Source organism: Streptopelia decaocto, assembly GCF_964273445.1.
Source record: "Streptopelia decaocto genome assembly, chromosome: 6".
NCBI lineage: Eukaryota > Metazoa > Chordata > Aves > Columbiformes > Columbidae > Streptopelia > Streptopelia decaocto.
In genome coordinates, this window is record NC_138660.1 from 57,392,424 (window position 1) to 57,418,464 (window position 26,041).

General features: G+C 38.3%; 1 protein-coding gene across 4 annotated transcripts in view; it reads right to left on the reverse strand.

Annotated features, from left to right (window-relative positions):
- The window catches only part of MYLK (myosin light chain kinase), a 208,371-nt gene that overhangs the window by 142,338 nt on the left and 39,992 nt on the right, over window positions 1-26,041 (reverse strand). For all 4 annotated transcript variants that reach the window (XM_082056742.1, XM_082056741.1, XM_082056743.1 and 1 more), the window contains exon 2: window positions 3,884-4,041. In XM_082056742.1, coding sequence (XP_081912868.1) covers window positions 3,884-4,041 — 158 coding nt within the window. The remainder of the gene's footprint in view (window positions 1-3,883; window positions 4,042-26,041) is intronic.

Below are 26,041 nucleotides of genomic sequence, written 5' to 3' on the forward strand. Positions count from 1 at the left end.
TAAATAATTTCCATGTCCTCTCATGTGACACTTGACACAGAAACCCCCATGATATTTGCTACAAAGAAATTAATCTCCTTCATTAGTATGCCATTGAGTATTGCAAAATCCAGTGATGTTCAGTTGAATTAGAAAGGAAAATATACAATGCCAATTTAATGTTGCAAAACAATGATAAATATTCCAGTGATTAATACAATGGAGAAACAAACAGTTTAAAACAAAGCCTGGTAACACTGGCCTGCTTTCCTTTTCCAATTGTATCTGACAGACAAGTTACAATGTCTTGGCACAAGGCAGAAGATTACTATTCTGACCTGTCCACCTCACACATGATGTGCAGTTGAAGAACAGCCCATCAGTCACTTCCTAACAAGCTGAGAACCTACAACACAATTTCAGAATGATCTGGGATGGTTTCCCTGAAAATCACCTCAGCAACTGACTGATGAACAGCAGACATTTGGGGAGCATCTAGGGAAGGTAACCTTGCCTTTGCCTTACTAAGGGGTTCCACCCCTCAGGCTGTGCTCCAGGCCAAAATCTTCCTCATACACTTCAAAGATGATGAGCTAACTTTTTATACTGAGGCCACATTGGACAACTGAGAACTGCAGTCAGATAAAGGTAAACTCACTGATATTTTAGTAAGAAAACCAGCGTGACAGTGGGAGGAACAGAAAAAAAAAAATATTGTTAATAGCAACTCCAGTTCCTTTTTACCTCAATTTTCTTACATTTGTGCTATTTCTCATTTTCTGCACTCTCCTCGATTGAATTGCCATTTCACACAACTTATCTTACATGCTGCTGGAAAGAAAAGCAACAAGTTTGACTCTGGCGTCTTCTCTTCCTTGTAAATTAATGAGAATACAGGATCATCAAAATATCAGGTTTATATCCTGTCTTGGACTCTCAAAATGTTTGTTCTTTCTGATAAGAAATTCCACTGCGAAGGAGCTCTTTGAAGAAAATCTCCTGTCTAGCCATTTTAAATTTTTTTTATTTTTCTTTAGCCTAAGTCTAGTTTAATATTTATACTGTGTGATGAAGCAAGAATATCAGCAACAACCCATCGTGACATCTGTAGCCTATTTCCCAGGACAGAAAAACCTAGATAAGTTCAGTAGCTACTTTTATTACTAATTCTTAATAAATTGTGTTTATTAAGATTGTCCTTCTGAACAGGTCCACTGTCCTTCTGAACCTCTGGAACATTCAAGTGACAGAAGAAACAGCCTTGTACTAACCAGCTGAAGATGGAGCCGAATGATACAAGCCCCTCGGGCTGCAATCTTGTAGTTCTGCAGTGATTAAGTGACAGAATCTTTCAAACTGTACCGTTGCATGCACCCTCACCCTGCTCATGTTACTAGACTAGGAGCACAAACAACATACTAATAAAAAGCAGAACCAAACACAATCTCCCCAACTGTGTTAAATTATAAACAACTGATCACACAGACTCATTTTAATAGTTGGTATTGTAATTTTAAAATTAATTTTTCTTGCATAAGATAATAAGAAGAACATGCTGTGCTCCATTACTCTCTGTATCCAATTATTATAATGTAGCTTGTTCTCCCTACTCCCCCTGCCCCCAGTAACAGCTAGGGTGGATTCCAGGAGATTTGGAACTGATTCATAATGATAAAGATTGACTGTTTCATGTCTCAGCTGTCCTATATTTCTTCACACTTGTGTTACCTGAAAGGTAAAACAAAGCTCCTTCAGGGCAGCAAGCTGCACTGAACAAAAACCAGGCAATGCTCCATGCATAGCAAGAGGCTGAAGTGTCAAAGACAGTGGCCGTAACTGTGTAATCTTGGTTTGCCAAACCATTAAGGCAGGCTACTCACCACAAAGTAATTGCAGATCTCACATGTATTTGAGTGGAGCTGTGCTCTTAATGTTTGACACTCTAAAAAGCACTTAGAGCACTGAAGATTTATTTCAGCTATATGGCATGCATGCAACTAGTATATTATCATCCCCATTTTAAGGATGGAAAATTAAAGGTTTCAGTCACGCTCGTATACCAAATAGGCAGAACTGGAATTTAGATTTTCATCAAGTAGGTTCAAATGAGGACTTCAGTCAAAATTTCATTCCTTCAAGGAACTTAAGCCTGTCAGTTTGATTAGTATTGAGTTTGTGTATTTTTTTTCCAAGGCGCACACCCCCCCCCCCCCCTTTACCATTCCAGGCTTCAAAGCAAATTTTAAAAAGAGATAGTTATCCTTGAAAAATTAACACTTTAAAACCAGATCTGAAAAGAATGCAAAGCGCTGGTAACACTCCAGCAATTTTACAATTGCTTCCACGTGACTAATAAGAAAAAGTTTGAAGAGTGAACTGAAAATTGGAAATATCCCGCTTGAGCTTTTAATTAGGAAACACGGAATCATAAAAACAAATCTTAGCAACATCACACGCTTCAACTTTGATTTCACTGTACTGCTATTGCCAGTTGCAGTGTTGTCTGGAAGAACCAGCCAGAGTTAAAATAGTATTGTATGTAAGTGTCACATCCATAAAGTAGCAACACGTTGTCATTTTTCCACTGTCTACAACAAAGGAAGGTGAAATAATGAGAGGGAAAAGAAAAAAAGATAAAACCAGTAAGAAACAGAATGCTCAGTGGGACTGGCCAATGTCAGGCACACAGATAGTTTCTGGCTGCTGCCTTAAAAATCACAATAAAATTAAGCTAACAAAAAAAACAAACCAGAACTTTTCTAAAGGTTTGATAATAAACCTGTTCTTTGGTTTAAAAACTTTCATTGAAATTATCTGCTTCCTCTGAAAATTGCCAAAAAGTCAAATCCAAGAACTACTTCTGAGTTGAGTTTTGGTTTTGCACTTAAAAAGTTATATACTCCAAAAATTGTTTTTCTACCCAGTTCCTGTTGTAAGATCCCAGTTCCTGGCCTGCTCTTGCAAAAACAAATAAATATCAAATGCCCTCTATTGGCCTTCTGTTTGAGTTTCAGAAGTTAGGAATTTCCCAAATTCCTTCTAGCCCTTGCTTTTGTTACAGTAAAGTTGCAGTTTCCTGCTTCTGTCAGACAAGTCCCACCACTTCAAAGATTTACAGTGTGGTCAGTGTGATGATACAGCTGTCAGCATGCAATCAGAGTGTGATACAAGCAGAAGGAAGCTGAGAGGAAAAATTCCAGGAAAAAGACTGGGGTTAAGGAAGGAGAAAGGAAAATAGCTGAAACAAGGAAGAAATCATACCAGGACTGAAGCATGAAAGAAATATGGATGCCAGTAAGGACAATTCAGTGTCCCAGGCATGAGAGGAAGGGGAGAACCTGAGATACATACACCACTATACATCCTTTTAAACCCTTTCGGTTAACAAAATACCTTGAATCAACCCATCTTTCCTCTGAAAATGTTCTTTTTGCTTTCAGATCAGGGAGAAGTATGGGAGGTGGTACAGATACAAAACCATCACAACTCTCTTTACAGAATCCTAGCTTGACTATTAGGAAACAGATGCTGAAGCACAGATTTGGGTTACTTATGAAGCTTCACAAACGGGCAGATTTGGGATGCAGGGAAATAAATACGCAATAGGAGAATACGTACTCTCTGATTAAAGACAGCTCTTGAGGTAGTTACCCACTGATACTAAGCTCATTGCCTGGCATGCTCAACTAGGTTATACTTTGTACATCCTCAGGTTTTTGCAACACTCTCCTCAGAGAGAGACCTGTAATGTTCCTGCCCCCTCAGGAGGGCAAACCCTGGTGTATTCTTCTTGAGTAAAGGTCCCATATTGCAGAGGTAATTTCAATGTCTTTGCAGCCTACTAGACAGCTTCAGAAAAGGGCAAAACCAAATGAAAAAGCCCTTAATCATCTCCGTTTCTTACCTTTCCCTCAAACCTTGCGGTGGTTCCCAGCTGCACGCGGATGTTCCGAGGAGGAAGAGTAAATGCTGGTGCTTCGGCAGGGACAGGGGGGCTGAGTGTCAGGGAGGTTTTGGAGACTCGAGTAGATGTCACCAGTTTCACATCCCCCATGATGTGGACTGTAAAAGAGAAACAAGTGGTAAAGTAAAAGTTACAATGATTAGTTACTTACATTTCAGTGCAGCTTAGAATCAGATCAGGAGCACATTTTTCTATATGTCTGCCCTATTGATATACATAGTAAGAGTATTCAGCCTAAGGTAAAGCGTGCTATTTTCTTGGTGGGGAACCGAGACCCAGGAAGGTTGCCTGGTGAGCCTACAGTTGTGGTCAGGGTCACAGCCTTGAGCTGAACTCAGTTTGAACTCTCAAGTCCCAGGCCAGAGCCTTAACCAAAAAGTCACCCTTTACAACTGTATTAAATTGTAATAACTTATTTCAGGAGGATATTTTCACAACGTGACTTTGATTTTCCTGGCCTGGAATACACCAAAATCAATAAGTCTCAAAAGTAGAGCCAATGTTAAACAAGTGGTTATGAAATAAAGAGACCTCTGTTTGCACTGGATTTAAGTTGCAAGAGGGAATGTGGAAAATCTGATTTTTCATACCATGCTTTTAAGATCTTAAGAAATATCTGGATATCTCCCTCTAAAGCACTGCTAGTACATAACAAATACTTTTGCAGAAATTCCAAGCCTCTACTGCAAATCTTTCTACAGTACATAGACTAGTAAATCAGCATGGAAATTTCAAATTGAACAAGAGAAAAATAAATTCAACTAGGGTCCCGCTATTTCTGACTATATGAAGGATTTCCTTAACCATGATGCAGTGGATTAAAACTGAGAGATTCTGTTTTAATTTACACTGTAATTAATCTTGCAGTGAATTTTTGTATTGACATCCAGTCACCTGAGAGCACAGCTAAGTCTTTCCAGTATAACCACCTCTTTAAAACACAAGCAGGAAAAAAACCCACAAAAACAAATTATCTTTGGACATTAACTTATCAAAGAACCATATGGAAACATAATTTAAATAAAAAAAGAAACTGATTGTATTCCAGAGACAAGGGATTAAAATTGAAGACTTGCTTCTTTTCTAACAAATGTACTTAGCGCCATAAACAGACAAAGAAAGTCTCTCACAGCTGTAGCCACTGCAATGAAAAACCGTTTGCCCCCAAAAGTGAGACAATTATCCTTTTAATTAAATTATTCTTTCATTAAGGAGAAGACTGTAAGCTTAGTTCTCCACTCAGCTAAACCCAAAGTTTATCCAGCAGCTTTTCAATAAATTACATAGCTGTAAACTAGTGCATACTGAGTCCATGTTTGCCAGCACATTTTTAAAACTTACATTTTTTTACAGATTAAGAACAAATATTTTTCAAATCTCAAATTTCCATGAATATCAACAACAATCTTTAGTCACTTTTAGTATATGACATTGATAATTTTGTATCTGCTTACCTATTCTGAATTGGCCTAAATGCCTTTTCCTTTGTCCTCTTTCTCAAAGTGCTTCCCTGAATTTCTCTTTTCCACAGATGATCTTCACTTTTCAACACGCTCAACTAACAACTCAATCTTCAGTTTTTCTTCCAACATGTTATTTTCCTCTGCTAAGCTACACCTTTCCATTGCAAATAAATGCCAAAATCTGCAATGTCTCTCTAGCTGTGAAACTCTTAGCTAACAAATCAGTCTGCCAACACAAGCCTGCAGTAAAATTTTCAGTAGTGACAGTAGTGACAATAACATGACAGGTATAATACAGATGCTATGAAAACCTTCTCCAATCTGAAGACACAGTGATGCATTTGATTCCATAAGAGAGTAATAAACCTATCCTTCCACGCACATCTGTACCAACTTTGCAGAGTTTACAAAGCCAAAACATCATAAAAAAAACCACATAACCCCCTAAATTTTGTTTTAAAAATAATATTGTAGGAGTTGCAAAATCAATAACAAAACAAAAAAGCCCAACAACCAACATCCAGAATCTAACTCAAACTGGATATTCATCCATGCAAAAGGAACTCCCTTTTGGTCAATGCTATTTCAATGGCTGACACAAGCAAGAAAGAAAACTGTACGCACTGCAGACACACCAGTATCCATCCTTAGGTACCATGCGCTGCTGATGCCGGGCAACTTTAAGGAACTTGTTGGGCACCTCACCTGCTCACACATAGAAACCTCCACACTGGCTATGCTACAAGATCAAGTTCACCAAGTACTTGAAACAGAGGCACCGGCACGTGCCTGGAAAATGGACCATATCCAACACACCCTGATCCTCCAGGCATCACTGGGCTCAGGGGTGTCCACACTGCATTCAGTGAGAAGTCCTGTGGCTGGGAAACATCCCTTGAAGAAAAGACTGATCTAGAGCCCAACATCCTATTTCCACTGATTTCTCTGCCTATTTGATCAAACTCTACACAAAATGAAACAGAAGGGGAAAAAAACCCAAAGGGTAGGGGGAGGAAGTAGAAATTTTTTAAAATCCTGAAAACTAAGAAACTAAGACAGCCGCTCTTACTGGCCAGGTTGTGTTTCTATTGCATGTTGGCAAGATGTCAAAAACTGTCAACAAACTGATGTCTAATAGAGCGAGAATGTAAAGTATAAAATAAAGTAACAGCACACATCTTGCATGGATTTATGTTTTCCTAAATAAAGTGTCTGAACAGGACTGACTTTACAAATGATTATTAACTCAAGTCAGCACATGCAGTTTTCTAGCAACATAAGCCTCTAATCATCCACACTTAGTAGTCTGAATTTAATTAGCTATGTATGCTGAAGATGCTTTTAGTAAATAATTAGTAAGTTCTTTGGTTTTGTTTTTTAGCTTAGAGGATGTTTAACAATTACGTTCCCAAACAAATAATTCCATGTTGTGCAGTCTGGTGTTACTATGGAACTATTATGTCCAAATACGTTAAAGAAATTATGTTCCAGGAAAAAAAAAAAAAAACACACAAACTTGTTCAAGCTTAAAATTTGATAGGCAGGAAGAAAACAGACACTTAGAAGTTATGGAATGTATCTGATGTTCTTTTTTCTTTTCCATTTAAGAAACTTTCTAGAATGAGTCTATCACTAAATTTTATTATTTTTTTTAGTTATTTTGAGCTTGCTGCTGAATGAGATTTCAAGGATGCTACATGAAGTCACAACTTTTCACATGCTGTGCACACCTAGACTATGGTCTTTAAAGAAAACCAACTGTAACTGAAGTTGCAATACAAACATTGCAGCATTAAACATAAAAGAAAACCACCATGCAAATGTTGGCTTGTAGAGCAGTGATGTGGTTAGACAGCATTTCTAATCTGGATTTTTTTTATTCTTAATCCTTTCTTAGAAGCACATAAATCCTTACAAATTCTCACAGTGTGCCCTCTAATCTTTCTAATACCGAAGCAGACTAATGTGTTTCAAACATTTTCTACTGGGACCAAATCTCTGTCCCTCAATACACAAAAATAAACCCCAAAAGGCAGACACCAAGAAATCCACCTCATATTTTTTTCTCCTCTACTTATTTTATAAGCAAATACTTACCCTCAACTTCCTACATAACCATTTAATTATACTAATTTCCTTTTACCAAAGGAGGCAGAATAAAAACGAGTTGCAGAGGGGCGTGTGTGTGCATATGAGAGAGCAAGTTTGTGCAGCTGTAGGGAACCACTGTAGGGAACCAGAGCTGCCAGGTGAAAAACCTCTATTTGACTCACTCATAGTGCAACTCTGCACCTAAGCAGCACATTTTCACTCGGTCCAGCTATTCTGTTATTTTACACAGACTGCCTTCAATAACCTTTGAACCGTCTCTGAAATCTGGATGGAACCTTTTGAGCTCTTTAAAAACAGGAGCAAAAGGATGGAGAGCCCAGGGGCTGGAGCATTTGTCTGTTGTTTGAGAGTCCTGTTTGAATTCCCTGCTCCATAATGGGTGGCCTATGTGACCTCAGGCAAATCACTAAGCCTCTCTTTTGCTGTGGCTCCCCATTTGTAAAGTGGGGATTATTGTACTTCCTTACCACAAAGAAATGCTGCGAGGATAACTGTATTAGAGGGTGGGAGTCAGGCTACACTAATAGAACCACATATAATAAAAATAGCATAACTAGTAAAAGTCATAAAATTACAATAAACTTATAGGAAGTTGGATCTCATTATAGCTTTCTTTTTTTTAATAAATCAATCAGGGAGGTGTTTTCAAAAAGACACACATTCTAAAACACCAGGCAAAATTTATCCCCTTACACAGATCCCTGAATTCAACAGGGTTTTACTAAGGACTAAATGTTATCCATCATGCTTCGAAACCTCCAGTATTTAAAAGAGTTTCTTTCATTTCTAAGCGTGCTTGACAGCTTCCCCTTTTCACATACCTTATTTCCTTTCCTACAACTTCTTTCTTTACCACAAGGCCTAACATGTGGTCACCGTACTTCTATACAAATCTATAACCAAATGCATTCTCCACAGAGCTACAGAAATGATGTTTTGCAGTCGTACGACTTGCGACTGTGTTTTCAGTCTTGCCCTACAAGGCCACATAAGGAAGTATCCTGCCTCTGTCAGCTACCAGTGCTCAAGAAACAACGTATAGGGAGATCAATAAACCAGGGAGGATCAGCAAAGGTGATGAAGTCGTGTGTAGATTTAGCAGATAGGAAGAGGTTGGAAGCTGGAACAGGACTGAGGCACTTGTAAGCCCCCGCAATGGCAACTGCACTCTGCTGGGCATCTTCTCCTTCAGAGCTGTGATTATAAGAGGCCTCTAGAAAAGGAACAACAACAAGATTATGCTGCTGCAAGTAGGAATAATTTGAACTGGCCATGTTATATGAGAGAAACAGACCTTTCCTTTTTCTAAGGGAACAATAGGATACTGTCCACATACTGTCAGATCTTATTGTGCCTGTGCTCTGCTATTTGTAGGTTTTGCTGAGTGTTGTGGTCAAGCAGAGCCTCAGAATGTGTCACAATGGGAGCAAGTGAGATTTTTGTGTCAGACCTGACTCAACTAGGATTTCCTCCTCTGTTGTTTCATCCACAAATGATCCTCGTCATCTTTCTTGTTGTCTACATACTTAGATTCTAGAAAAGCCCTTTTGTCATAAAAATTTTCAAGGCATTTTCAACCCAGACCCCTAAATGTCCTGTCCTTTTCCCAGTAAAATTTGCTAGCGGGTATTAGACAGGGCAGTAGGCACAGGATCAGATGCCAAATCTTCACGCACAACTCCAAAAAGTTTGCAAGCTTCAGTTTTGGCAACACCATGCGTGTAAAATCCCTGGGCATGTTCCCACAATATGCATTCGCATAACTGTCCCACACAACTGGGAATTATAGATCAAATTGCAATTTGTGCTAAAGCTTAGGCTTACTAACTTGACAGCAAAAAAATTCCAAATAAAATTACAATGCCATTTGGGACCATGATGTTAAAGATTTTCTCAGAAGTAAGCAAGTTCTTCAAATGTCATAATTTTAGTGCCTTGGATTTCACACTCAGCAAGCCAGCCATGAGACTTTGCATTAGCAAGGATCTTGCTTGTACACAGAAAAAGGAAAGTACAGGTTCAAGCTGTTCCAGGTGCTCAATTTAACAAAACACTATTGCAGGTCCTATGTTTCATTCCGGCACAGTAACATTTTCCGGGTTGTTTTAAAGACTGAAATCATGTCAAGCTCCAAAGGAGATGTACACATGTGAGACTGTGATATAGAACTTGAGCTATGAAGTACAGTACGAGCTTTCTGAAATGAAGCTACATTGTTTTTTGTGTAGCCCTGCGCAATATCTTCTGTGAGTTTGGGCTGCACTGTTTGAGATTAGAGGAGAATGAAAGCATTTTGTGGCAGATTTCTTTTAGTCTACTGTATGTCTTGGGTATCTTTGCAAAAAAAATAAGAACAGCTCTTCCTACATACTCTTTCAGGGCTTCTGTGATGTTTAGTTCATTAGCTTTTGTTGAATAAGCAAATCACAACAGTGGCAACTGTAAAGTGCCTATAGGCAAAAGTAACTCACCCAGTGTGACTGAGAACAAATTCCATAATTAATATTCAGCTGACAAGTCTGTACAAGAGACAAAAAGATATTGTCATACAGTTTGTGTGACAGAGAACTGAGCTATTTTTAGCAGATCAGAGGGAGGAGTGAGAAGAGAATTTATCTAATAAATACATTTGGTGCTTTTATTATATTTGCATAACTAATGAAGTATAGGCTTTAACCTGAAATGGTCTCTGTGGTACAATCACATAGCTAGGTGAGGAAGTTAATCCTGATTTTATATAAAAGAATAACTCAAGATGATACTAAGTGACCTACAATTATTTAAAGATAGGTTTATTAGAGCTCAAGAAGGATGGCAGTCATAAAAACTTTTTTATATATAAATCATCTAAGGAAAAGTAATTGCTACTTGTTCTTTTAAATGAGAAAGAAAACCTTGTGCTCCCTAGCCCACTGTGCTGCCCAGCAAACAAATCACTAGCAAGGATGTGACTTCCTTGTGGATAGAGACAGTTGTAAGGATTCTCAAATTTTCCTCAACTTAACATGGCAGTTTGGGGTACTCAAAGATACCAGGCCCACTGGATTTGTACCAATATCTAACTTCACCTACTGTCAGTAGTCATGTTGCTGCAACAGAACACATTTAACATGAGCCCCAATATGTGCTCTTGCACAACTGCACCTTAATGGTTTATTGATATATATTAAAGTAGCTGCAAAGGGTGTGCCAGTTACAAGAAAGAATGTAGAAAAACATATGAAAGAGAAAGTTAATGTATACCTTTGATAACATATACTCATCTTGATTATAAACAGACATGCTACATTATTCAATTATTCCATAACCACTGAGCATTAAACTTCAAGAAAAAACATGCCCATTACAAAGCAGCTGAACATGTGTCTTAAAAGAATGCAATGACACTTTAAGACTCATAACATTGCATGTTTAATTTGAAACATCAGATTAAGAAGCAGTAAATCAGGGAAGACCACAAGAAACATCTTTGCATCTGTTATCTCGGAAGAAATATGAGTAACTAAATCTGACATGCATTAGGTGGGTTCAGTACAATATCCATACCTAAGAATTATTTTGTAGCAGAAAATTGAAGCCAGAGGTAAATCCAGATGGCAAATAGGATGCAAGCTGGGCTTGCTCTTGCCAACTCCAAAGTGGCACATTGGGAAGAGTAATTCAATCTGACTTCAAAACCTGCTACGACTCCAGTTCATAAGCAACATAAAAAAAAAAGAAAAAAAAAAGAAAAAAGAAAATAAATAAAGAAAAAAAATTTAAAAAGGAAAAGAAAAACTAAAAAAGAAAAAAAGAAAAAAGAAAAGGGCAAGACCAAGGCCTACAGAAAGGATTTCAGTGTACTAAGCAGCAGTACACTGCTTTTCCTTTGAAGAGTCATTTCTAGTACTGAATATGTATCAAAATCCAAACACTTCAGTCTTGAAAAGGCTTGCAATCAAAAAACTCAATCTGAATTTCATCATTGGCAGCTGGCCCCATAAAAGAACAACTTCTAATAATACCTTTCATAGTCCTTGAAGGAGGATTTTCAAGATAAGCAGAGCACACATCTGTCATAATATCTGAAGGAAGAGAGATCTCACCAGTCCTCATCTCACCAATAAACCTTTGTATTTAATTTACACCTTACATCTTATGCTTTACAAGTACAGAAAATAACTGGTAGAAGTTGCTGTTCATGATAGAAACATGCACCTGTCAGAGATTATTCAAAATTCATGGTGAATTCTAGGTGTGGATGTGACCTTGATCACTGAACAGCAGGACTTGAACTTCTAACCTATATTTCAGGAAGCAAAACAATTTTCCCTGTGCTGTGCTGCCTTTCAGGATATACACTGATACAAGTAGCAGAGAAACCTATAGGAAGATATTTGTTTCAGGTCACCCTCACACAATAGATGAGAAGTTCCAACCTGTTTCCTCTCTAACTCGGATCCACGTGGCATCAGTGACCTAACAACACAGAATACCTGAGGATCACCTGGCAATCCCAGCTGACTGTAGATTTAAAAGGACTTGTGTGAAACATTTGGACGAGAGACTCTTAAACCCATCTTGAAATGTAACTTGCCATTCTAGAGTAACTTTCAGTGCTAGTGGTGACCATGTGGAGGTGAAGTTTTTCAGTATAAGCTGATAATAGCATGAAGTTTCAAGTCCACAAGCACAAATTCACAGCTACAGCTCTGGCTTCAGAATTTATTCACATCCACAAGCCAAATGAAATTGCTTTGCTAACAGCACTACTTGGCACTTCCACGATACCTTCCATCCAAGCCCCTTAGAAGTCATTTATACATGTTAACTCTCCCAGTATTAAGGAAGAAGAACTATTCAGTGCTTCAATGATTTAGCATAAGACAATAAAGCTGGGAGACAACAAAATAAAACTGAAATCAAGGAAGATCCAAGGACTGAATAAAAAGTGAAACTTTTTAAAAGAAAGAAAAATCTTATTTCCTATTTATTCTGTAAGGTAATTCCATTCACCCAAGTGCAGGCTTCAGCAAGGCTTCTAGCAGAGCTAACAATTTTAATTCTGGAGCAAGTTTTGAAAGGTCTGCCTACAATTTGATCCAAATTAAAAGTCTTATAGAAAATATCATATTTTTCCAATATCTTAGCAGTAGAACATTTTCTCAAAATCAGCAATTTACAGTGAAGTTGTCTGTTGGGTTTTTTATTTATTTATTTATTTTTTTTTTTAGGTTCCACATTTCAAAGAGTAACCACAACATTAATTTTACTTGATATTGATGCTGCAGGTGGCCAATTGCTATTGCACATTCCCAAGCCAGTAGGACCATAAAATTGCATGAAAGATGACTCATGAAAGATTTGTGGTTCATAAAACATAGAATTCTTAGCCTCTAAATTTTGCTTTGTGCTTTAGTTTCAAATATAGCCAGAACTCCAAAACCAAAGAGAGATGCAAGTCTGCCAAGACCTGTGCCATTTGGGAAAATGAACACATGCACTCTGCTGGCTGAGGTGTTTGAACCCCAGGGTAACATTGGAAAGAAAACTGTTGACTTCAGCCAGAGATGGACTGGGCCATGGATAAACATCACTAAGTTTCAAATTATGCTGTAAATACTTAATACTAAAGGAATTAGATTCTTTGTTTGAAAGAGCCACTGGTTCTTCATGCTGAGATACTCTGCACAAGGCCAAATTCTGTGCTGTCTTCCATTCTATGAAGTCCCATTAACTGTCAGCAGAAAACCCAGCCCATAATTTCTCCTTGCAAGTTTATTTTTTCTGGAAACAGCAGTTTTGTTCATGTATGCAAGCCAGCATACTCCAGCAATCATTGGTTATGCATCAATCCTTAAAGTATTTGGAAAACAGGAACACCACCTTACTGAAAAAGTTATAACCTAGCTGTGAGATGGGGCTATACAATGACAATATATTTTTTCTTAATTAACAAAGAGTTGGTTTTATTTCACAAAAGCACAAGAAAGCATGCAAAACTTATTGCTGCAAGATGCTACAGGCAGTCAGTTACAGCACTGACAAGGACATCTACAATTTGATTGCAAAAGTTTTTCTACAGGGATAACATCTCTCAGAACTTCAGGTTAAAACAATGTCTACTAGTAGAGAATGTGCTTAACCATAACCCCCTAAATCCCACATTACCATCTGACATGGGACACCTTCCTGTCATCTTCCTCCTGTCCTTATTCATAGAAAGAAATGAAAGAGTGTCATCCAGGAGAGCTGCACCAGAAGATAAAGCAGTCTTCAGGTGATGAGATGTGAACCTCTCCATGCATCCTTTGAGCTGGAGACTTCTACTTTACCTGTACTGTCCAGGTTTTAGCAAAGATATAAACAAACAAGACCAACTCCTAACACTGAGGCCATCTGTCTCCTCTTCTTACAACTAGTAAGGTTCCACATCCAGTGCTGCAAGCTGCACTTGAGGCATGAACCAGCTGGAGACTTTGGAAACAAGCGAACAAGAAGTGGTTGCATTTTTGTAAATTCTTAAGCAGAATAATTCCCCAAATTGGCCCTACTAAGAGGAGAAGTTAAGGTGGTAATTATATTCAAACACTTACCAGCTTGCTGCAAAGAAAATTAAGATAAATTTATTCTCAATGTACATAAAAATAAGATGTGAAGTCATAAGCTTTTAATTGTACTAGGGACAATTTAGACATTAGTGAGAAAGTTTAACAAAGAAAAATTGAAGCAATCCTGGAAGAGATTTCTCAAGGAGTCTGTGGAGTCTTCAGTGCTGGAAGCCATACAAATGTCTGTCAGGAATGACATGTACAGCTGATTTAGCCTTGGACATGGGAAAGACTGGATGGCCTTTTGAAGTCCCTTCCAGTCCTATGACTCTATGATTCATCTGACAATTGATGTTAAATTTGGACTACAATATAAGCCTTACACATGCTGGATATGGGCCAGTAAAACAACTATTATTCTGTAGAGGACATTATAAATCTGAAAAGAAACAACTGTTAAAAAAAGCCTACGAAAACCACAACAGCATCAATATACAAATAGTTAACACTGCAGAGTTTAGCAAGGAGGCAGACAGAAGGAATCTGGTTTAATCTTAAGCACCAGTTTGCAAATCTCAGCCAAATGTCCACTTCTGATAACAAGTGAACAAAGCTTTCATTTGAGACTGCGGAGAGTGGGATACGCAGGCAAAGAAATTAATGCCTTTAAAGATACTTCCATTTTCAAACATAAACTGCCCGGTTACATTTGAACATCTTATTGCATGAAAAGCTTCTTTTATATGTACTTCCTACTGCATTTCTAAATTAGAAAGCTGCAGTAAGTTACTTAGATCACATCACATTTGTTCAGCTCTGTTCTACAAAAGCCCACAATGCACGTTCTTGAAGCTATCAGCTTAAAAGTGTACGTAAAAGAAGATGCAAATGCAGAACAGTGGTTTAGACCCTATTTACATTTCACTGGGGCCAGTGTGAACAGAAGAATTCAGTCTGAGATCGAAGTCTGTCCTGGCTGCTCTGCTTCCAGCTGGGAGACAGACCCAAGAAGGGCCCATTTTCTTTCTTCTACATGGAATTTTGTCAGAATGGCTCTTCTCATGAAATCTGGGCCCCATCCAATCCTCAGTCCCTCTTTACACAGTGTATCCGTTCAATGAACACATCAACATTTACACTTTCAACAAGGAAAAATGTGGTAGGAATAATAAATTTTTTCCATCGTGTCTACAAAGCGATAATTTTCTATCCCCTTTTAAAAGGCCAAAATTGAGCAAAGCATAGCACTGTGATGCAGATGTTCTAGAGAGGCTCGATCCTGTCTGTCACATCAATTTGTCTATCACATTGGGCTCAATTGGCCAAGCTCTCCTCACAGGCAGTGAAAGATCGGAGGTGAACTCCATTTCATGTCACTACTTGGCAGAGATGATCCCCAGCAAGGAGTAAACAGATGAGAAGAAGGAGGGAAAAAAAGACTAAGAACAAGAAAAAAAGGGAAAAAGGAGGAAAAATAAGTGAACAGTTGATTAAAAGACAACTGTCTGAAGATGCAGAGAGGTACTGAGGAGGGAGGGAAGAGTTTGTTCACACAGGCAGAGGGAATATATAACAAGAAACATAAGATGAAGACTGTCAAAGGCCAGCTAATTCTCAGCTGTCCTGGCAGTATGGTTGAGAATCATGATTGCTCCATTGTTGAATTCCACAGATTTAATTGAATGAATAACAGGACATTTTCTTTGATTCCACCCACCCCGTAAAAGAACAGACAAATAATCCAAGAATGACTGAGGTTCATACAAACCTCTTTTGACAGAATTTCACCCACAAAGTCAGGTTGCTGAAGAGTCGTTCCCCGTCATGTTCCTCTACTTTTTTTAAGCTTTGGTGTTTGCAAAACATTTTTTATTTCTCCCCACCCAAGTGCCTCACTCACTTTAGATGAGATCCCAACAACTGCTCTGGATGCTAATACTGAAAGTGAGCAAGTCAGAAAGGTGCCAATTATCCAAGTGTTTACACAGATGTGAATAAAAAAGTGCAATGTTGATATTAAAAACAGAAAAATGCTTTCGTCACTATTCTAAGATCAAGCATTAAGGAAGATGTTTAAAAAGCACATATGAAAAAATCTAGTGCGACACATGCCAATAACATGTCATATCTTGTTATCTGTTTTGCATATTTTTGTATAAACAAGAATTATTCATGTTTTCTTCATTCTCTTTTCAGTTCCTTCTGTATGCAGTCCTTATCAGATATTTATTCTTTAATAATAGATTAAGAGAATCATCTCTCTCCTCCCCTTAAGTTACCTCCCCACCACACCGAGACACTTAGACTTCTTAGAAGACCAGCATACTGAAGACTTAATTGAGATTAAAATTTAATCTCTCTCCCTCAAATTTATTCTGAAAAACAATTTCAGCCATGGAAGAGAGAGGGTAGAACCCAGCCAGTTTCTGTGTTTTGTTCCTGGTCACACATTTTTATTCCACAAGCAGTATATCTGAGGTGAGCAACGGACAAAATAACTTCGCACTTCAGTTTCACTGAAGTCAGTAGAAAGGCTGCCAATGAACGGCTGAGCAGGGAACCCGGCCCAAGGCAAGCTCTTCATTTACAAACACTTGCCAGGAGACTTCTGTGCACACTCAATACAGAGCAATGCGGGCTCTGAAAACCAGTTTAGAACTGGGTCCACTTTTAAAGTCTGCAGAGAAGCTCTAAAGCAGACGTGCCTTGGGGTGTCATTGATAAATTAAAAAAGGAACAGTGTGCCTCAGTTCTAGAAGTCTGTGAAGAAAGGGTTCTTAATTATCTTGGAAATAAAACAAATGGGAAACCTGATGTTTGGTTATTATAAACAGCATTTAAAAGTTTAAATAATTTTGTAAAGCTTGGGAAGGGGGTCTGAGAAAACATCAATAAAATCCATACTGTTTTCCCCTTAAGCAGGGTCTCTTTTCCTGTATCAGGAGCAAGCAGAAAGTTACCTTATGAAATTGTCACAGAAGATGTCAAATGGAAATGAGAGTTTTGCAAACCACAGAAGTCCCCTTTTAGATAAACAAACAAACAAAACCAAACAAAAACGGAAAACCAAAACCAAACAAAACCAACAACCTCTGTGCCACAAAGCTTGAAACCAGCCTGGGGGTGGGGGAGGCAGGGGGGAAGAGAGAAGGGTAGAAAACTGATTTTCCCAGTGGACCCACAGATACAGCACAGACACTTGTATAGCAAAGGGTTGTTTTGCCAGTTACACAAGAACATTTCATTTTCTCATAGAAATTGTTAAAACAGTGTTTTTCCAATAAAAGGCAACTGTAAGGATAATCTATATTCAGAACCAGTAAACAGGGAGCAGAAGTCATTGCACTGATTACTGCAAAGGTACACAAAGAAAGTTCATTGGTCTTGCTGAGGAAATTCCTGGAATGTTTGCACCTCATGTGATATATATCCAAGTCTGCTGATCACTGAATGCTTAGGCTTCAATTTTAAAAGATGCCTCCAAAAATCACATGCAAAATAATCGATCGTTGAAAAAAAATTTTGTAAGCACAAACACTCATGAAGAGAAATCAAACACCTCAGCACCCAGTCATTTCCAGAAAAAGATAACTAAATTACATCTAAATGCATCAAAATGAGGTTGGTGTTTTTTTTTTTTTTTTTTTTTTTTTTAAACATCAGATATAGTTTCTGAGGAATCTAGCTGCCAAGACAGAGAGCTAAAGGTTATTAATAAAAATAAGACCACATGAATATATAGAATATATAGACTAGAATATATAGACTAGAAACCTACATCACTGAACAACTCCAAATTAATATAGCAATATTTTGACAAGAATCAGCAAATCCTAAACCCTCAGTAACTACCTCTAGGACCCACAGCACAGGAAGCCAAGATGTCAGAAAAAGCACAAAGGCCTTTTGCACAGTAAGTTCAAGGTCTGCAGTAGAATTCCGACAGTGCGTTGCCACACGGGCTCAAACAAACAGCGTAAGGATGTCACAGGTTACAACACAGGAAACTTTCCCCCTATGCCTCAAATACAATTCCTGCTTTTCCTGTAACTGCAGTCATTTTCCTACTATTTCCAGTGACACAATGCTCCAACAACATCACTGTCAGATGCATTTTCACAGTATGGGAGTAGAGTGGTGTATTCTACAGACATCATTACTGATGACTTAATAAATCTGTGGCTCATGATACACCAGACTACTTAAAACAAAAGGTAAAGCACAGGGGCCAGACAAGCGCAGGTAAATAATGTTATTTATGATTAGTATTATCATGTTTCTGTAAGAGAGAGGAGTGTCTTAAGGTAAGGAGTTATGTTTTAAGCTTATGTAAATCGGTCTGTTTTCATGGAGTTACAGAAGTGAACCAGTTTACACTGGCTAGGGATCTGGTAACACATCTTCCTGTAAAAGTTTTGACAGCTCAATGTAAACCCATTAATCATGAGCTACAGTGCTACAGTTCTGTGAGATCTGCAATCACAGTGACCCTGCTTTATTTATTCTCTTATCTGGCAGGAAAAACCATCCTCCAGGAATCTGCCTGGTGAGGTACAGGACAATGGATAATTTCTGCCTCTGAGGCAACAGCCTCATATTTGGAATGACTAGATTATCTGAAACCAGAAGTAGAGTAGCTAGCAAGAGTTTTCTTCTTTAGATTAAATAGCATGATCCTGTTTTCAAACACTGGAGATATTTCAAAGTATCTTTTCCATTGCTTTAATAGATAACCTTGAAACAGTAATCCAGGCAAATCCCACACATGATCTAGTAATTTGAAGAGGAGACAGGGAGCTCAGACTTCCAGATTCTGCTTCTGATCTTGATTCCCTCTCAATTTGTGATCTTTTTCTGCCACTGTTGTCTCAATGCATCTTCTGGTTGGTACAAGAATCAGAGATGGCTTTAAGAGTTGAGTTCTTTAAAAGCATGCTTGACAACTCTGGATCAAAACTCTGCTGCAAGAAATCGGTAGGGCCTGAGTCTTTGGTTTTTAATCATCTTTAGTATTTGCACAATATATGCCATTCATTCATGTCAACTTCATACGATTAGAAATGACAGCCAAACAATTTCTACATAAGAAGCCCTTAGCAAGCAGCTGTTGAGGCACTCAGAAATACAGATTAGCTATAAAATAGATGATAGAAATTATGCAAGTTTTCATGAGGTGCCTATTGAAGCTTTATGCTTTATCATTAAAGTGAACACCACAATACACTCTGAAAGCTTTGAAGTGTGTGGCCAGATGCAGTTTTGTTTGGAGGACATTTCAGTCCAAGTGATGAGAGGCAACATTGTTGCTTATGTGCGGTTTGACAGCGTTCATCCGAGTGGTTCGCTGAACAAGGAAGAAAACAGGTTTTCTAGAATCCTAGAAGATGACATTACATGGTACGTTCAGCAAAGCATCAGCATTTCTAACACAAACAGAGTCATGAATACAGTGAGAAAAATAATTCCCTTCTTGAAAAGTCAGGGGAAAGAAAAAAAAAAAAAAAAAAAGGAGGAGAAGAAATAAAAGCAAAACGCAATTCCTGCAGTCAGGAGAGATACCAGAGAAACTTGTTACTACCCTATTTTCTATTTTTAAATTTCTGATGTAGAATAACAGCAAGAACAAATAACAGGATGCAGAAGAATTCCAAATAAGAACTGGTTTGTCGGTTTAACAGAAAAGAGCATCTTTTCCCAGCACTGTTATCTAAGACCAGGAGATATCTGAAACAATCATTAACCATTTCCTACAAAAAGGTAGCTGCTCCTGTGCTGGAAAAGACAGACTCTCTCTGGGTTTACTGGTGGTACACATGAAGAGAAATCTAAGAGAAAATAAGAAGTAAACCAATTTTTACAGGTTTTTGATACCACAATTGGAAATCCTTGGAACAAAACTTGAATTAAGAACAAAATTGCCCAATTTAAAGTGATTTCTTGTAAGTCTAAAACTTAGGCCAATTTCCTGAGGGTGGCAAACATTTCAGTTACCTTTGCCATCTCTAATCACACCGAGTTTTTCCTTCCAGTATTGGCTTTTCCCTGAATTTGAAACCCAAGCTTAATGCAAACCCACATCAAGCAGAAATGGAATAAAACAGATCCATGCTGAGCCTGTATGAGTAAAGCTGCAGACATTCTTGCTGCTCTAGTCACAATAATCATTTTTTGGCTGAAAAACTACTGGTCCTATTCAGCAAGTGACTGCTTTGCTCCTGTGCCACACAAAGCCACAGAAAAATGAAGCTAGCCTTCTGCTAGGTTTTTTTAACATATGTTAGCTGGGACACAGCAGCATAAGCTCTTAGAAGCTTGTAAAATGAATTAAGCAGACAAATACACTATTTTTTTCAGTTCAACAGGAGGTTCTATATTGAATACATATGAAGGAAGAGACATGTTAAATTGAACAAGCCTGGAGGCTTAAAACAATATTAATTCCACTTGCATTCAACCATGTGGATCCAATGATCAAAGGGATTTAGAAGCAAGAAGGGAATAATGGAAATATCAACACTCAGCAATACTCCGTCGCTTCAGGGCAGCATGGGACAGTACCAGATGGCAGGAGAGCAGCAGGGCTATCTCCTCTCACATTGACAGGAGATAGGAACTACAGTCACACTGGATTTTCATGCATCAACCTCAAATTTTCAAGACATTGTTATGAAAAGGTGCCAGTTGCACTTCTACCACTCTGCTTTATAAGTTTAGAAACTTTCTATGTAAAGCACCACTGGTGATGATTCGTTCCTCTTAACAGGACTTTGAAGAGGTGAGAGAGGAGCATCAAAACACCATCACAGTGACTGAAAATTACCAGAGAAGCATTTAAAGAGACCAGAGACACACCTGCTGAGGAGGCAAGCATTTATTTGAGCAAGAGCACTTGTCACAGGAGAGTAAGACTTTGTTTTAAGCTGTTTAAAAAAGCCTTCCCAGAGCCAGGATATGTATTTTGCATTATCCAGAAGCAATAATGAACTAGAACTAAACTAAAAATGCTAGCTGGTTAAAAGAAAAAAAAAATAATCAAGATTCAGAGCAGCTTTTTGCCAGAAAGTTCCTCTACTAGCACACAAGAAATCTCCAATTGTTCATTATTGCATGTTAATATGTTAGCAGTTAGCTTTCTGTCCTGGGGAGGGTTATTCTTCCTACATAGTGGAGCATCAAAAGGAGAAATAGAAATTCACGGCCCGAAGATATTCCAAATAATGCTTTTCCAAACTAGAATAAGGATAGAGAATATAAAAAACAACTCTTGTGTTTGCTTTGTTTCCTGGATCACACAAAGATAACAATACAAGGGTAACTGCTGTGAAATACCTGATCAAACAAAGTATGCTTTTAAAAAGTCAATATTAATACTCTTTAAATATTAAGTCCTTGAAACAGATTTGCAGAGTCCTCCAATGCATGCCGTTTTCCTGAAAGTGAAATAAATACATTGGTATTGATAAAGTTAATCTAGATTTATAAAACCATAAACAAATCATAACTGACCAGCTATGTACATATGCTCTTGTTTTCTTTCTGACCTATATCTCCCATATATGTAGATGTGGGGGGAGGGGTAATCACAGGAAACATTAGATAGGAAGAGGAGACCTGTGAAGTTGGTGACGGGTTTGGAGGGGAAGCCGTATGAGGAGCAGCTAAAGTCACGTGGTTTGTTCAGCCTGGAGGAGACTGAGGGGAGACCTCATCATGGCTACAGCTTTCTCACAAGGGGATGAGGAGGGGCAGGCACCAAACTCTTCTCTCTGGTGACCAGTGACAGAACCCAAGGGAATGGCAGGAAGATGTGCTGGGGGAGGTTTAGGTTGGACATTAAGAAAAGATTCTTCACCCAGAGGGTGGTGGAGCACTGGAACAGGCTCCCCAGGGAGGTGTCACGGCCCCAAGCCTGACAGTGTTCAAGAAGAGACTGGACAACACCCTCAGACACATGGTGTGAACTGCAGGGTTGTCACATGCAGGGACAGGAGTTGAACTAAATGATCCTTGTGGGTCCCTTCCAACTCAGGACATTCTATGATACTATGAAGTACTATCTATAATATTAAATTATTAATACAAAGTAACACACTATCCAATTGAAAGACTAAGAGATTTGGGGCACATCTAATTATATTTATACAAACTGGAAGCTGAGACTTCTATTCTTGAAGTGATATGCTGCCGAATGATTGAGGTTTACCAAGTGGTTATGTCAGGACTCAGATTTTATTATTTGCTTTGCTTGTCATTGACATAATACAAAATCTCACATATTGAGTCACTGACAAATTATCTTGTGATGTTTGATCCTTGGGAAGAATGTTAAAGAAGACAGGTTTTCTATACAGTTGTATAAAATCTGAATTTTTGATAGTAGCCTGTCTTGCAGAGTATATGCTTCAGTGTTTTCTATAATACTTGCAGCAGTGACCTAATTCCTGATGGTTTCATGCTCAAACACACTGTACTGCTCAAGCCAGACAGGTGACAAAGCTTAAGTGAAGAGACAGATCTCTAACCACCTCTTCCAAAGGGCTGCCCAGCTTTCTGGTGCTTAGGGACATGGTTTAGAGGTTGACTTGGCAGTGTTAGGTTGACAGTTGGACTCAATCATCTCAAAGGTCTTTTCTAACCTAAGCAATTCTATGATTCTGGCAGCACAGAGCTACATTATGTCAGTTCCCTAAAGTTCAAAAGAAACAAATATTATTGTGTTTGAGGAAGAAACAAATCACTCAGTAGCCAGAACAAATAAATGTAAAATCTCATCCATGGGCCACTTTTCTGACAGTCCTGATCATCACCTGCTCAGCTTGCTAAGGTTTGTCAGAGATTGTCCCATAAGCCTCCGTGCACAACACCAAACAGCATGAAAGTTTGCATGGAAAGAGTTTTGGCCAAGATCAATATGATTGCACTTCTGAATCAAACTAATCATGAAAGTAAGTTTTCACAGTATTAGGGCCTGAATTGTTCTCTACTTTCTTGTAGAAAGACAGATCAACTGAAAGCTGGTATATTAAAAATTTTAACTATGTGCCAGGCTTTAATTCTGTCAAGGAACGGACCTTATATTGTCAAGGCCTGTGACTTTAAAACAAGCAGTGAAAACTGGGCATGTAATGAATAGCTTCGTACTTAGCTTTTGTTCTAACCAGCCTCAACTTAAAATTGAGTTAATACCTCACATTCAAGGGTGGAGAAGGTTCCTCCAATTTAAGAGACTTTTGATTGTGCCTTTTGGCAAACTTCATCAGTAACACTCTTCCAGATTATCAGGTGCGAAACATCCACCCAGAGAAGTGGAAAGTATTCTTGCAGTAACTGGAGATTGTTGGAAGAGTATTTGATGAAACACTCCTGTCCAAGCAGTTTTGTTTTTAAAGTAGTAGTTATTTTGGAGGACTAGAGGATCTGGATTTTGTTGTTCTTAAACATCTAAGTTCCGCATCTTTCCATCTAAGTTTTCAGGAAGTGCTAGCGGTAACTTTCCTGATGTCTTGCCGCATCTTTAAAATAATTTTAATTTATTTTGGGAGGGTCCTGTGGCACCTTATAAATCTGCCAGAGAGCAGAAAAGGGTTTTTGTGGGCTTTCTTTTTGCCAGATTTCCCTATGCTATGTGTATTTTAACTGCTACTTTCTTTAGACTGAAGTACTATCTAGATTTTAACCCCTCTTATGCAGAGCTGCTCATCTTCTGCATGGAAGATTCAAATCACACAAGTCCCAAATGGTCTGTTAGAGGCAGAAGAAATTACATGTCACTTAAATAACTGTTAGATGTCGCTACTGTTCCAACAAAATAAAGATTGTCAGTAGGCAAAATAAACTAACAAGCTCCTCTCAAAGGCATGTAGCTTCAGGAAAAAATGTGAATGATGAAAAACAGAAAAATGACTACTTACAGGTTTCTAGCCTCTTCAGGCTCTCAGCATTGTTACAAAGCTACTTCTTTTCCCATCCTTTGGAGACTGTCAACTTGACTTTGAAGTGTAAACTCCTGTAGGTTTGTGGGTTTTTTAGTGATTTTGAACGATAGGAAAAAAATATCAATGGGAGGTTTGCGTTTTTAACGTTCATTAAATAGAACAGATAAATGCACACCATATAAAGCATGCTACATAGTGCGCCCTCTGGTTTGAAATTTTTTCCCTAAGTGCTAATCTCAGTTAATGCCAGTTCCTTTCCCTAAGGACTTTGTTGCAAGTTTCATTGCTTGCTGCACAACCTTGCACATACATAAAGCTCTTTATGAATTTGGTGAGTCTATTTAGACAAGCAATATTAAGTATGCACACCTAGACAGAAATTAAAATGAAGCTACAACCATGGAACACATCTGACAAGCCTTAGTACAACTTTCAATCAGAAGAAGCCTAATCCTCTGCAGTCTTCAGGCGTAACATTATTTGGGTCTGACAGAACTGAATCCTTTGCAATGTTTTTGTATTTGAGTTAAGCAAACATTGAGGAAAACAAATGCTTTAACGGCAATGACTGATTCCGAACTTACAGGGCATGAAAAGCACCACTGTGACACAGACCGGGGCACTGCTGACAGGTGTGAGGCTCAGGAACAGACATCCAGTACAATCTAAGCACATGAACATCTGCTACAAGCTACTCAGTTCATCCACAGGGTAAAACAGGCTTGCATTGTTTACAAATAAATGTAAATAATCAGGAAAATCTGTTGTTAGTTAAAGCATTAGGAAAAGACCCCTTTATAATGCTTCTTGCAGAAAGACATATGTTAAACTGAACTGTCCAGCCAGGAGCTTGAGGAAACCTGTACTTGTGTATTATTTGGGTTTACCTTTTCTCCCTCTTCCCGTTTTCTGCTCTCAGGGGTCACTTTATTAGTTATGTTTTAAAAGGAACATATTTCCTAGCAACAAAGAACATCATAATTTTGGTCGTATGCTTACCATTACACCAGAGGCTCAACAATCAAAAATTATTTAACCAGATAAACATTATAGTGTTTTCAAAGTACTTTACAGACAAACTTATTAATCTACAAAGAAAACATACAACCTGTTTGTACTCCTATGTATGCAGCATTCAAGGTTAACGTGCTTAGAAGACCAAACCTTTCTTTAAGGGAATCTGAGTAAGAAATTAAAAATGTGAGCTAGATTTACAGCTGTAAATTCTTCCCAGTACAAGCAGTTTTCCTATTAATGCATTTTCTGCAGTCAACTGCTTTCTGTAGTCTGAGTTTTCAGACCAAAAGAATTGGCCATGGCATAGAGGCTTCCCTTGAGCTGAGTCAGTGCAGTAGCAACACGTAGTAAGCATATACAGGCAGTAAATAGTCTTTGCATTCCAGCCATTAGAAACGACTCAAGATGAGACAACTCCAGTCCATTCTACAATCTGAGTATGAAAAGCCAGATTATAATTTAATTGTCACAATTTATTTCACAGAGGTTACTAGCACAAACCAATAAGGAAAACCAGCACATATGAATGTCTTTCACTGTTTTAAAGGAGAACAATCAAGATCAGCTTCAGAGTATTAGTTTTCCATCCTAACAAATTGTTTAATGTCCAGGTTCAACCCAACTTTCTGAACTGGACTGATTCCACTAGGCACACTAGTTATGCCTGCGTATCACTGCTTCAGAGAAAGTACCTGATAAAGCTCATTCACTAAGAAGGGATATCGAAAGAAAAAAACATATCCAATAACACCCCAAAGACACAGGTGAATTTTATGCTAATAAAGCTACTGTATTAACTGCCTGGAAACTGGTGTGCTTTCAGCACTGAGGATTCATACAGGTTTTTGATATCTGACAGAGACAGCAATGGCACCTTCCTGTGGTTGAACTGAAGGTGTTCACCACTGCACCTCCAATCAGCTTCCTCTCTTAATGAGGGACCATGCATACAATGCAATGAGTAAGTCATGAAGACCTGTGTAACCCTCTAAATCCCTGCATCACAGGAATAATGGTGAAAAAAGTATATCAATAAAACTA